General features: G+C 39.4%; 1 protein-coding gene across 1 annotated transcript in view; it reads right to left on the bottom strand.

Annotated features, from left to right (window-relative positions):
• The window catches only part of cftr (CF transmembrane conductance regulator), a 62,308-nt gene that overhangs the window by 26,607 nt on the left and 22,018 nt on the right, over positions 1–13,683 (bottom strand). Inside the window, exons 8-16 of the mRNA XM_022208476.2 lie at positions 13,302–13,548; positions 12,979–13,071; positions 9,472–9,648; positions 9,050–9,241; positions 6,035–6,129; positions 3,169–3,255; positions 1,950–2,739; positions 1,666–1,794; positions 1,548–1,585 (exon numbers count right to left, since the gene is read on the bottom strand). Coding sequence (XP_022064168.2) covers positions 1,548–1,585; positions 1,666–1,794; positions 1,950–2,739; positions 3,169–3,255; positions 6,035–6,129; positions 9,050–9,241; positions 9,472–9,648; positions 12,979–13,071; positions 13,302–13,548 — 1,848 coding nt within the window. The remainder of the gene's footprint in view (positions 1–1,547; positions 1,586–1,665; positions 1,795–1,949; positions 2,740–3,168; positions 3,256–6,034; positions 6,130–9,049; positions 9,242–9,471; positions 9,649–12,978; positions 13,072–13,301; positions 13,549–13,683) is intronic.

Below are 13,683 nucleotides of genomic sequence, written 5' to 3'. Positions count from 1 at the left end.
ATCATGTCACTCTGGTCAAATAGTTTTCAATCTTTTATAGAGGTACCATCATTTTTGTCCAGGCCTGTTTCATTAGTTTGTTTTTTTTAAATAATTATGTTAATCAACAATTCAAAAGTAATGGCTGTTTTTGATTATTTAATTTTCAATACATTTTTATTTATTGTTACTTTTGTGAGTTTCAAGTGATTTCAGTGAGAATTGTGGGTTTTTCCTTCTTTAACTGAGGGGTACCAACAATTTTGTCCACGTGTGTAGGTGTTAGTTGTACAAACTACAAGTGTGTTTTATATCACTACTGGCTAAGAGGCTGTCATGCAAGAAGGAAGCCCTTTCTCTGAAGTGGCACCTAAAGGCTCGACTGAAGTTCACTGCTGATAACATGGACAAAGAAAAGACCTAGTGGAGGACAGTTCTGTGGTCAGATGAAACAAAAATTGAGCTATTTGGCCACAATGACTACAAATATGTTTGAAGGACAGAAGGTGAGGTTTGTAATCCTATCATACCTCTTATCAGGCATGGTGGTAGTAGCATTATGCTCTGGGGTTGTTTTGTTGACAGTGGAATAATGAAGAAGGAGGACTGCCTCCACATTGTTCAGTAAAATGTAAAATCATTAGCCATATGGTTGGGTCTTGGATGAAGTTGGGTGTTCTTGTAATAGTCCAAAACACATATCAGAAGTTGTAAAGAAATAGCAAACCAGGCTACAATTAGGGTTTTAGACAGGCCTCCCCAAAGTGACTGACTTACATACACCCCATCCAGAACATGTGGACTGTGATGAAGAAAAAAGTCCACATCAAACAGCCAAAAATTAAGTTGAAGTGAACCAATTCTGTCAACAGGAGTGATTAAAAATACAAACAGAAACTTCTGGATTGCTGCCAAAATTGCCTTAGGTGAAAATTACCAAAGAGATTTAACTCAATACTAATATTTAGTTAAATCTCCTTTAACTAAATAGGAGATTTAGTTAAAGGAATATTTGATTCTACCACCAAGATCTGCAACCGCGGCATTGGTTCATGTATATTTTTGACCCAGCAAATGTTATATTTGCAGAAGATCTACAGTAAATTTGAGGGAATTAGAACCAGAGTGGTCTAACTCACAAAAAAAAAAATCTGAACTTCGTTTTATATTATTTCTGTAATTTTTTATGGCCTAGATTTTTGTGGCAAAGCGGTCTAACCCACAACCCAAATATAGCGTTAGAGTGGCACTTTGAACGTTAGACCATTCTTAAAAACACAAAATTTTGAACCCATTTTTCTCAAAAACTACAGAAAATGGGTTAGACTACTCTGCTTCCAAAGCCTTCATTTATAAAAGAATCAAAATGGATGATTGCTTTGTGTGACAAAGACACATATGTTTCAGTGATTCTGTCATTGAAAAACTGTAGTAGCTACTGGAAATGCATGATCTTTACAAGTATATGTCAACTTTCGTTCATAACTGTACACCAAGAGAAAGCTTGCTTCTGAGATTCGTCCTCTGGTTTGGTAAAAGTCTTAAGGAGTATTAAACATGACACTTACTCAGTAATGAGGAAAATACCGATGACTGAACCAGCAACCTAGTGGTGGGGTAAAAAACATTTTGGTTAGTTAAATTCACACAATTGACAAAGCACCTTAAAAAAGGTTGTGATTTTACCTCAATGGCAAAGACAAGGAGGATGAAAATTAGGACGTAGACTAAGCTCCTATTGGTGGTAACATAGCGAAGGTAAGTGCTCCATGAGGTAGTTTCAAAGACGTTCTCACGCTCATCTGCAAAGCATTGCTGTAAAGAAGCAGAATTACTCTTAAATACAAAATTCAAACGTGTCTTTTGTGACAAAACAAGTGCATATAGTGTGTATATTTACAAGAGCCTTAAAATCGGGTGAAGAATACAGATTTTTCTGGAAGTCTAAATGTCATGCTAATAAATCCTACCTGCATGTCTTCTTCGTCCACTTCCTCACTAATGTCAAAAACACTGTCCTTGGACAAGCGGCGAGCGTAAATGTCCAGCTCAGACGCCAGGTCGCATTGTGGTGTGATAGATAGCTTTCTCCTGAAGGATGACTGCATCTGCTCTCTGCGCTCGTGTCCTTGAGCATTGGTGATGAACGCCAGGACAGACTGGCGCCGCTGCCCATTCAGATGCTGCAACCCATGATGGTACAGGTTACTCCTCGGGAGCACTTCCTCTACTTGATCATCCTCAGGTACGACAGAGAATTTTCTCTCTGAAAGTTCACGAACGCCGTCTTCTATTGTTGTGGACTGGGGCGTATTTGCCGTCTGTTGAGAGTTGCCAATAAAGGAGAATTTCCGGGCGGCCGTCAAAGGATTGAGAATAAGTGACTGTTTGCGTTTCTCGGGGTAGCCATCACTCACAGGATGGGTTTGAGACTGAGAACCAATTATTGGAGGCGGTGCCTGGCGGAACGACTGGCGAACTGACTCTGGGCCTCGGAAACCAGCGGTTTCATCAACTGAGACTCTGCGAAGAGTTTCTGTCAGAATGGAGCTGCGCCGCTCAGCGTTGATGTTGTCATAAGCTTCCAGGCCGAGCAGCAGGGAACTGAAATCTGGGCGTTGGGCCTGTAGTTCTGAGAAGGTGCCATAGAAGTAACAGTCTCCATTGTGCAGAAGAAGAATTTTGTCTGCTCGTTTGAGATGCTCCAACTTGCTGGTGACCACAATACGAGTCTTGGCAGCCATGAGTTTACAGACACATCTGTGTAGTGATACAGAAAATTTACACATTAACTTTCATAAAAAGTCTGACAAGAGTGATGAACAAAATAAACAGTGAGGCTTCATATCTTCAAAGAATAACTAGTAGTAGCAAGTAAAAAGCTACTTCATCTGTTTAGTAACATAACTACGGTAAGACATTTGACAACACCTAAATTTCAAGTCCGTAAAGTACTTCAGCTGCTTTTCTACTTTGAAAGATAGACAACGCCCACATTTCATCAAAATTTCCTTTAGCTCAACTAAAAAAAATCCCATTCCCATAGAATGCTACACTGTGATGAATCAATTACTCACCACAGTCAACACGAGTATCTTAGACAACAAGAGATAACTTTGACCTTGACCTTAAACTTGAGCTTAACCACCCCCACCTTCTCTATATGAAAGACTCTGTTGTGATACTCACTTCTCAAAGATCTCTTTCTCTGTCACTATGTCCAGGTGGGTGAAAGGTGCATCCAGCAGGTAGAGGTCAGCATCTTTATACACAGCCCTGAGATGGGAATCACAGTGTGTCACAGAAAAATTAAAAGTTACAATGTATGAAAAGCAGTGACATATATAGTGAAAATTAAAGTGTTACATATAAGAAAGCAAAAGACACAAAAATACAAACAGGAGAAGCTGCATATCTGAAAGGTGTCAATGAGGAAGTCAGGTTTATGTGGGAACAAATCACTTCTCGCAAAACTGTACAGTGATGGTAGATGATGAGACCAATGAACGGCTGCAAATTGATGGCTACCAATAAATAATGCATGGGAATATGAGAATGTCTGACTGTTGTTATCTAGACAGTGATTTAATAGACCAATAAAGCACTTCTAGGGCTGTAGAAAGCACTTGTCATTAAAATGTGAGACTGCCAACACAGTGCAGGCAGATAAGCACACCAGGGACAATAATAGGTGCGTCTTAGCAGCTTTGAGAGGTTATGATTTCGTGCAGTAGAAACTTGATCCATTACACTGTTGGGAACGAATGCCTTAACTGGAAGCATTGCCAAAATCATGAAATCCTAAATACTTCTGAGTAGAATTTAGTACATGTTGTTAACGGCTGAGAAACAATGACGTAACTTACTGTAAACGTGACAGAATGTGCAAAGATCAGTAATAAATAAACATCTGCAATGAACCTTGTGCATTTATTTGTTGTGAACTACTCTGATAAGAATTGCTGAAGTGAACGTGTTGGTTTATGAAGTTAAAAATGCAGTTAGTTTATTGAATGTTGTGAGCAGTCAGATATTGGGTGTAAGGAGCTCCATTTTATCCAGGGACTGTAGATATGCTGATATTCTGGATCTCTGAACTCGCTTAACCTGACAAAAGAATTGCCATTTCTCACTGAACTATAGAAAACAATGTAAATACAAAAAACCCCAAAAACTTACTGTTTGCTGTAGTTATCTCTTCAGAGCTCTTCATCAAGTACACACGTGGACAAAATTGTTGGTACCCCTCAGTTAAAGAAGGAAAAACCCACAATTCTCACTGAAATCACTTGAAACTCACAAAAGTAACAATAAATAAAAAATTTTTGAAAATTAAATAATTAAAATCAGCCATCACTTTTGAATTGTTGATTAACATAATTATTTAAAAAAACAAACTAATGAAATAGGGCTGGACAAAAATGATGGTACCCATAACTTAATATTTTGTTGCACAACCTTTTGAGGCAATCACTGCAATTAAACGATTTCTGTATTTATCAATGAGCGTTCTGCAGCTGTCAACAGGTATTTTGGCCCACTCCTCATGAGCAAACAGCTCCAGTTGTCTCAGGTTTGATGGGTGTCTTCTCCAAATGGCATGTTTCAGCTCCTTCCACATATGTTCAATGGGATTCAGATCTGGGCTCATAGAAGGCCACTTTAGAATAGTCCAACGCTTTTCTCTCAGCCTTTCTTGGGTGTGTTTGGCTGTGTGTTTTGGATCGTTGTCCTGTTGGAAGACCCATGACCTGCGACTGAGACCAAGCTTTCTGACACTAGGCAGCACATTTCTCTCCAGAATGCCTTGATAGTCTTCAGATTTCATCGTACCTTGCACACTTTCAAGACACCCTGTGCCAGATGCAGCAAAGCAGCCCCAAAACATTACTGAGCCTCCTCCATGTTTCACCGTAGGGACAGTGTTCTTTTCTTCGTATGCTTGGTTTTTGAGTCTATGAACATAGAGTTGATGTGCCTTACCAAAAAGCTCCAGTTTGGTCTCATCTGTCCAAAGGACATTCTCCCAGAAGCTTTGTGGCTTGTCAACATGCATTTTTGCAAATTCCAGTCTCGCTTTTTTATGAGTTTTTTTCAGCAGTGGTGTCCTCCTTGGTCGTCTCCCATGAAGTCCACTTTGGCTCAAACAACGACGAATGGTGCGATCTGACACTGATGTACCTTGGCCTTGGAGTTCACCTTTAATTTCTTTGGAGGTTGCTCTGGGCTCTTTGGATACAATTCCAACGATCCGTCTCTTCAATTTGTCATCAATTTTCCTCTTGCGGCCACGTCCAGGGAGGTTGGCTACTGTCCCGTGGGTCTTGAACTTCTGAATAATATGAGCCACTGTTGTCACAGGAACTTCAAGCTGTTTAGAGATAGTCTTATAGCCTTTACCTTTAAGATGTTTGTCGATAATTTTTTTTCGGATGTCCTGGGACAATTCTCTCCTTCGCTTTCTGTTGTCCATGTTCAGTGTGGTACACACCTTTTCACCAAACAGCAGGGTGACTACTTGTCTCCCTTTAAATAGGCAGACTGACTGATTATGAGTTTGGAAACACCTGTGATGTCAATTAAATGACACACCTGAGTTAATCATGTCACTCTGGTCAAATAGTTTTCAATCTTTTATAGAGGTACCATCATTTTTGTCCAGGCCTGTTTCATTAGTTTGTTTTTTTAAATAATTATGTTAATCAACAATTCAAAAGCAATGGCTGTTTTTGATTATTTAATTTTCAATAAATTTTTATTTATTGTTACTTTTGTGAGTTTCAAGTGATTTCAGTGAGAATTGTGGGTTTTTCCTTCTTTAACTGAGGGGTACCAACAATTTTGTCCACGTGTGTATAAGTATGACTCATACCTTTCTACTACTTTTCACTCGTGCTATATAAGATGTTCACAAAACAATTAATCAAAATCAAGTCAAATAAAGGTTGACAAAACAAAGACTATGATTAGAACTAACTGACAGAGGTGGTCTGCACTGAGACATATGGGAGCAAATAACGCATGCTAACAGATGCTCAGGTGTGACAGAAAGTACCTGGCTAGGCCGAGGCGTGCTCTTTGACCACCGCTGAGGGTCACCCCTCCTTCAATGAGGAGGGTCTCGTCTTTTTCAGGCAGCAACGCAAAGTCCTTGAGAGGAAAACAAGGGGTCAGAGGGTCGAGCACATACATGCATGGATATTGCTATCAACTTTGAGATACGGGACACAAAATGGCAAAAACACATAGTGAAGACTGGGAAAACAGTCACTGTAAGCAAGAAATGACACTTTTCAAGAAATAACTTTACAATTCTGCATTTTTCCAATTCTTATTTCAGGAATTAAATAAGAACTGTTTTTTTCTCATTTTGATGCAAAGTTAGGAATATCAGTTAAACACCTAAATTATAAAAATTAAAGGATCTTCATAGATATTTTTCAAGGGCTTGGAATTATCTTCAGCTAAATATTCAAAAACTCATAGGATGACGGAGGTATAGCCAGAGATCTAACCACACAAAAGGCACAAGCCACAGATGGAATAGGCACATGAAGGATACCACAAGTAGAGACATATATTGCATTTGGTGGCAATTGATGATGAAAGTAGACACCCACACCAATGAGGATGTAGTGACAGCACAAGTTTATCATCATTAAGACTACCTACCGTTATAATGGCAGCTTCCGCTGTCCTGATAGGAGCGCATAGGGGATCAAGTTAACAGGTTGTTCAACAGCTTGTTAAAATACAGCAGCATAGTAAAAAAAGGCATTTGTCTCACTGTGAACAAAAAGCTCCAGCAGCTAGAGGCTGGAAACAAAAGATGAGTTTACAGTGGGAAGACCACCCACTGCAGTCTGTCTGGTGCTTCAGGAGGCTACAATAGTGAGGAATTACAATCACAAACCCACTGAAAGACTTGTGTCTGTCTGGGGAGATCAGAACTAGATGCCAACCCTGTCTGTCCGGGTGAAAAGAATACAAAATATGTGTGCCCTGTCACAACATTTCAATTCAAGATGCCAATAATTAAGCAAGGATCACTTTAGGAAGCAGAAAATTAGACATTACATGTCTATGGTAAGAAATAAAGACTGGATCATTAGATAACATTTGCTGTATCAACTGCATTATAAAAGTAAGATATTTGATTCTTTTAAAGTTTTTTTTTCAAAACACTGCTAGACAAAAGTACAACATCAAGATTTAAAAATATATCTACTATAATCTAATAGCACATAGCCTAACATAACTAGTTTTCACAGCTGATGACTTCAAATAGTGCATCTGTTTGTAGCTGGACAGTGAAAGATGCTATTCTAACAGTTTGAAAGACTGTCTGTCCTTTTAGTCAGTCTCAACACTCACAGCCAAAGCACACACAATGACACCCTGTCATTCTTGTCATTTCCACAGAAAATACAGCAGAACTGATGGTGCAACTCATCTTCATAGTGCTATTGTTGTTTCAGGTTTATTGACACCTCACACCACATTTGATGCCTCTCCTCAAGAGCAGAATGATGGCTGATGTTTAACATGGAGACGCCTCTATTGCATGCCGGCTTTGTTTGCTGTGACAACAAGGTGTGTTTTCATCAAAACCAATGAGGCACTTTAAGTGCCACAGGAGATGGGATGTGGGAGTTGATAAATATGATGGTGTCACCTTCCACATGAGCTGTTGCATTGATTTCAGTAAGAAAAATACAGTTAATATAGTGTACTTAAAAAACTTGTTGTGAACTACATGTCACTGATCTGTCAGCATAATACTTGTTTCCATGGGTTCCAAAAATTATTCCAAAAATATCTTATGCACATTTTAAAAAAGATTTGTGTTTTTCATGACTATATATGAGAGTTACATTACATCAGTGACTTATATTATACGTGTATGATTGATGTTATACATCTGTTGGTATCTCAGATATTACAGTTGCCATTTATATCATTTATGTGTTTGCAAACAGTGATTTTTGTGTCTGCCTACTTATTTTGTAATTTTATAAATATGAAAATAAGTCTATATCTATGTTCAGTGTGTACAAAGATGTTTCAATTTCTGGCTTTTAATACTGTAGTTAACACAAACTTTACTGCCATGTATGCAATATCGAAGTTGCACTTTTTTGCTCAGCAATGCTCAGCACATCTGAAAGTATAATTCAGCACTGAATAACAAGCCTCACAGCCCCCTGATCTGATGGTGAGTCCTTCTAGCTCGTTGATGTGATAATGTCTGTCACTGTGAACTAACAGGCTCATATTGCATCCCACTGACATAACGTGAAATTTCCATGGCAACAGACGAGACATTATTCTGCTGAGGGGCCGTCACTCAACACCGAGGCTTATGAGAGTGTGAGTGTGTGTATGCGTATCAGAGTAAGAGACAGAACGTGCAAGTATGTGTCTATTTGTGTGTGTGTGCGCGACATAATTGGTTTAAATGTGGACTGTGGAAACCTGAACCTTCCTGATGCCTCACAGTGGCTCCAAACAGACAACTCAGCAGAGAGCAATGGTTCAATGAAAAAGAAAAGCTTGAAAAGATTATTTTACTTTAGAAAATGGCTGTTATCAAACACTGGAGGGTTTTTGCATCATTAAGGGACATTTTCACAGCAGTGACGCTAATACTTTGTGACACATTGTTAGTGACTCTACATTCTTTGTTTATTGACACTGTCATCTGTCGGTTATGGTTTTGTCCCCTCTGAGCTTTAATTCATGCTAGTTACTAGTGGTGAATAATTTTTCAAGCACAAATGTATCAAAATATTCAGCAACCTTTTTAAACTTTCAGCATTAACCACGTCTGTTGTTTGTTCATATTTTCAGTAAATTCATAAACCCATATCTTCTCAGAATATGGCTGACAAATCATCACGCAGGGGGTTGTTGATGCTGTGAACACTGAACCTGCTTCGTAGGGCTGCAGCTAACAGTTGTTTTCAATGTCTTCAATCTGTTTCTTATGTTCTTGATCCACTTTGCCTGCAGGTGGAGGATGTAAAGAAGAAGGTATAGCAGAATAAATCATATAAGAAAGTAAAGGTACCTCTTCCAGCTGGCAAGCCTTGATAATGGAGGTGTAGCGGTACTCATCATATGTCAGGCCAAACAGGATGTTGTCACGAATTGTTCCTGGCATGATCCAAGAAGTCTGTGGTGAGAAGGAAATGCGACCGCTATGTCTGATTTTACCCTCTGATGGCACCAACTCTCCCAAGATCATCATGAGCAGGGAACTCTGGAGGGAACAGGAAGGGGCGAAGTCACACTTCATTCTACTAATTTTTTCTTCATTAAAGATGGTGTTCTCACACTGAGTAGCCTGTAAAGAGTTAGCACGTTGGCTTTCAAAGCTCGAAAACATGTTGGCCAAACATATGACAGTAGACTAGTCACAGATCCAGTGTAGTCGCTATAAACATTCTGTGCCCAAATTTTTATTTGGATGAGAGCATTTTTTTGGCCTACCTTTCCTGAGCCAGTGGATCCAGCCACCGCAAGCATCTTGCCTTTCTCTAAGTAAAGGCTGATGTTTCTGAGGACAGGTGTGACATACAGATTGGTGAAGAAGAGTCCGGCGTCACCGTTCAAATGTCCATTTGCCTTGTTCTCCTGCTTGATCTTCTCAAACAGCTCACCAATACCCTGCAGAAGAGTTCAAAGTCAGAGTCTTCACTTTCTATATGACTGAATGAAAACCAAGTGAATATTTAGATAGTAAATACAAGCATGTACATATAGTAAAACATACTTTATGACATTGCATGTAGATTATATATACAATATTATTAGAATGACAGTTTTTAAATAGAATTTCAATTCATAATATGTTGTTCACCTATCTAAATGTTTAGGTTCTGCTGGCATTTGTACACAGGGAATTCATATTTATATGATTAAACCCTCACTTTTGATTCATTACAGTGTACCATTGAAGATGCTTCTGTGTGGCACGTATGATTTATGTTTTTCATTTTGTTTACATAACTGCTTGCATCAGGGCAGAGTGAGTGTGCCCGTCATGCTGTGCTTTCAGACAGTGACACCAGGCCAAACTACTGTGAGAAACAAGATATTTTCCAAAGACAGGGGAAGACTCCCAGAGTCTCACAATAGCCTTATTTCACCTCATCTTTCACCGCCTCTAGAAAGATTAATGGCTGACACATCTCACTGTTAGAAAAGGGGAACTCTGCATGACTCGCTGGCTTAATCATTGACCTCTGAGACATTTTCTGGGTCACCATTCCTCTAACACCAAGGTTGACTCTGGTTTGTATAGGTTCGTCTTTGTGATTCTCATTCTAATGAGGTGACGTACATGCTGTCAGCAGTAAAGAAAGGCAACACCCCTCCCATTCAACTGCGAATGGCACATTCCAGGAAGAGAAGGCAAGAGGAGAATCTGAGAATTAGGTGATGAACACAAGTCTGAATCTCAAAGAGAGATTCAAAGTGTTCCCAGCTAAGGCAGAGTTTGATGACGACTCAGGATAATTAATTATGCAAAGTGAAGGGGGAAAAAAAGACACAGTTGGCTGTTCATTTTCTCACGGTATTGGGTGGTCAATGAATCAGACCTGTTAGAGGAAATTTACAGCCTCTGCCTATAGATAAGATTATACGACTGCCCTCCCTGGCTCTTAACAGGGAATTCTAATAAAGAATGTCAGCTTAGCTTTCAGGGAGGGCTGGTGATAGTCACACGCATGCACTGAATAATAAAATATTTGGCTGCATGACTAAAATATGCATTAATCTCATAAAATGTTGACACCCCTTCTGTGGAGTAAAACAATGGGAATAAATGCAGACAAAAAAAAACTACTCTCACTGAGACTGAAGAATTAACTATTATACCTGTAGTGCATGGTGGATTTACAGGTTGTAGGAGCTTAGCTTCTTTACACATGCCATTGCTCTGTGATGGTATTGACACAGATAAAAGAGTGTCTCAATAGCCTGAATGAAGGATTTGTGGGCTTGTACTGATGTTGACCATGAGTCAGACAATCATACACCAGTGCTTTTATGTCGATGCTCTTGGATTACCACAATATATCCTTTCAACACTTTTTCTGAATTATCTTAAACATCTATGGAATTTCGGGCTGCACAGTGGCGTAGTGGTTAGCACTTTCGCCTTGCAGCAACAACCCCGGCCTGGGCCTGGGATCTTTCTGCATGGAGTTTGCATGTTCTCTCTGTGCATGCGTGGGTTTTCTCCGGGCACTCCGGCTCCCTCCCACATATATGTAGCCCTGCGACAGACTGGCGACCTGTCCAGGGTGTCCCCTGCCTTCGCTCGAGTCAGCTGAGATAGGCTCCAGTGACCCTAGTGAGGATAAAGCAGTGTATAGAGAATGGATGGATGGATCTTTGGATCTGTCTGTGCAGATTACAGCAGATTACAGTTACTTATCAGCTGTTGTGTGGTGATACACATATTAAATAGAATAAGCCAATAACAGTTGACATATCATTCTGGCTATTTTACTTACGGTATATACTCTGACCTCCTAGTGATATTATCACATAGCAAAAGAGCTGAATATCAGCATCAGAATAATCTTAACATGCTATGGTCAGCCACCAAGGCATGAGACATCACTGTCTTATTTTTTAATTGTTTTAACTCTGTTTGGCTTTAGAACAAAGAAAAATGCAACATATGCCATTCTGAAATTTTGTGGAAAGACATAGTTCAGTTTCATTCATAACTAAAATGATTTCTAACTTTGTTCTATGACACTACTGAACAGCCAGAGTCAACCTGACACTTAAAAGGCAGCCCTATTACAAAATCCCAGAGGTTGTATGAGTGTTTTCTTAATGAAGCAACATGTTTTTCAATATTTTGTATGTCCATCTACATTTTTGATGACAGGCTATTTTTCTCAGCTGCTTTTTATTGAAGTGGTTGTGTTGCTCTACCTAAAGATGGTCTATTGGATTCAAGCCAAGTGCTATACTTGTCCAGGTCATAGTTTACACTTCTTTTCTACTTCAGAAGTTTTGCACGGAGTGTTCTCTGGATTGTTATTATGCCGGAATATTCTTCTTTTACTAAGCTTTAACAGACTGGGAAACATCGTAACAGACAGTATTTTATCCACAAGCATTCATAGTGCCATCTATAGCCTCTTTAAGGCATTCATTCCTTTCCATTATGAGCACCTTGGTGACTTTTCCATAACTGTCACAACAACAATCATACTAGGTCTGACAAAGCAACATTAACAAATCACTTTATCACAGCCTAAGCATGAACTGCATGCAGTGACATTAATGGATTGGCATGCAGATCCGACGAGCAACGTAGTTTTGGTAGTTACTTTAATAATTAAATGCCATCTCCATTATATCTTTTGGTCTCACCTCAGTGTCAGGACTATGCATTCACTGCGGTAATCCTAGCTATACCAAACAAGCTGGACCCCATCTGAACTGAATACATTTATCTTTGTATAACCTAGTCAAAGAATGTGCTCCCAATATTTATCTCATCTTCAACACAATTTTATTTGACAGTTTTGTGCTGAAGAACAGGCAACAAATTGTCCATAGCGGTTGACATTATGCAGTGTTCTTGTAACATTTGAGCTATCACAAAAACTATAATTCTCAATTTTCCTCCCTTATTCTGTTGTTCAGAAAAATAAGGTTTTTGGTCACATTGGGATAATGATTTTTACATAATAACAAAATGTGTTTCTTTTTTGATATTTTGACACCAGAACATTGTCAATTTACAAAGGGAGCTAAAACATGTCAGGTCACTATCGATCAGAGGTACACATTTAAGGGTTAAATCTCTAAAACACATTGAGATATGCATTGTCACATGTCACTATGTCTTTGCTCAGCTCATACCAGATTACAAGTAGCAGTGTCCCCAGGTACTAGACAAATGCTTAATAATAGTTACTTCAGGTAAGCGTTGCATTTAGGTTTGGAGTACAGACACAAACAAACCTCATCCCAGGATGCAGACACGTTGACCAACTCCAGTTCAGTGGTGGTCAGGTTGTACTCTAGCACTCTGTGTTCTTCCTTCATCAAGAACTCCTGGTGAAATAAAACATAGGCAGCATATCATCAGCACTTAACTTTCTTATACTGCTTATTTATTCTGTTTGGGGCTGGTGAGGGCCAGCAGCAAAACTGGCAAATCTGGATTAATTATACTAATGATGATCATTTGCTGTCTACCTTTTATTCTATATATTAAACTTTTCTAGCAATAGTAAAGGTATCTAAATGATGAGCACCTATCTCACCTCCATTTCACAACCTACCTCAATCTTCTTGATCAGTGCCAGCGTGTCGTACCACATCTGGATGGAACCTGGGAGTTGGCGGGTGATTGTCATTCGTAGCACCATGCAGTAGGAGGCTGTTGTGAAAATTCGACGGAGAATAACGCCTCTACTTAGCGCATGTGGCACGATGGCTGCCACAATGACCAAGATGGCAGAGAAGAAGTACGAGGCACTGTAGAAGTACCGCAGAGAGCCGATCTTCCTGGTCAGTGTCACCTCATCTCTGAGAAAAGAGATACACAGAGAAAGAGAAGAATGAAGGAGGAGCTAAGAATTCCATTTTATGTGTATATGTGCATGTATGAATAAAATGAAACAGCAGCACAGTGCAGCTCATATTTATATCTCCACACTGCAG

Source organism: Acanthochromis polyacanthus, chromosome 8 (genome assembly GCF_021347895.1).
Source record: "Acanthochromis polyacanthus isolate Apoly-LR-REF ecotype Palm Island chromosome 8, KAUST_Apoly_ChrSc, whole genome shotgun sequence".
Taxonomy (NCBI): Eukaryota; Metazoa; Chordata; class Actinopteri; family Pomacentridae; genus Acanthochromis; species Acanthochromis polyacanthus.
The sequence above is the reverse complement of the archived record's forward strand: the minus strand, read 5'-3'. Positions and strand labels throughout refer to the sequence as shown.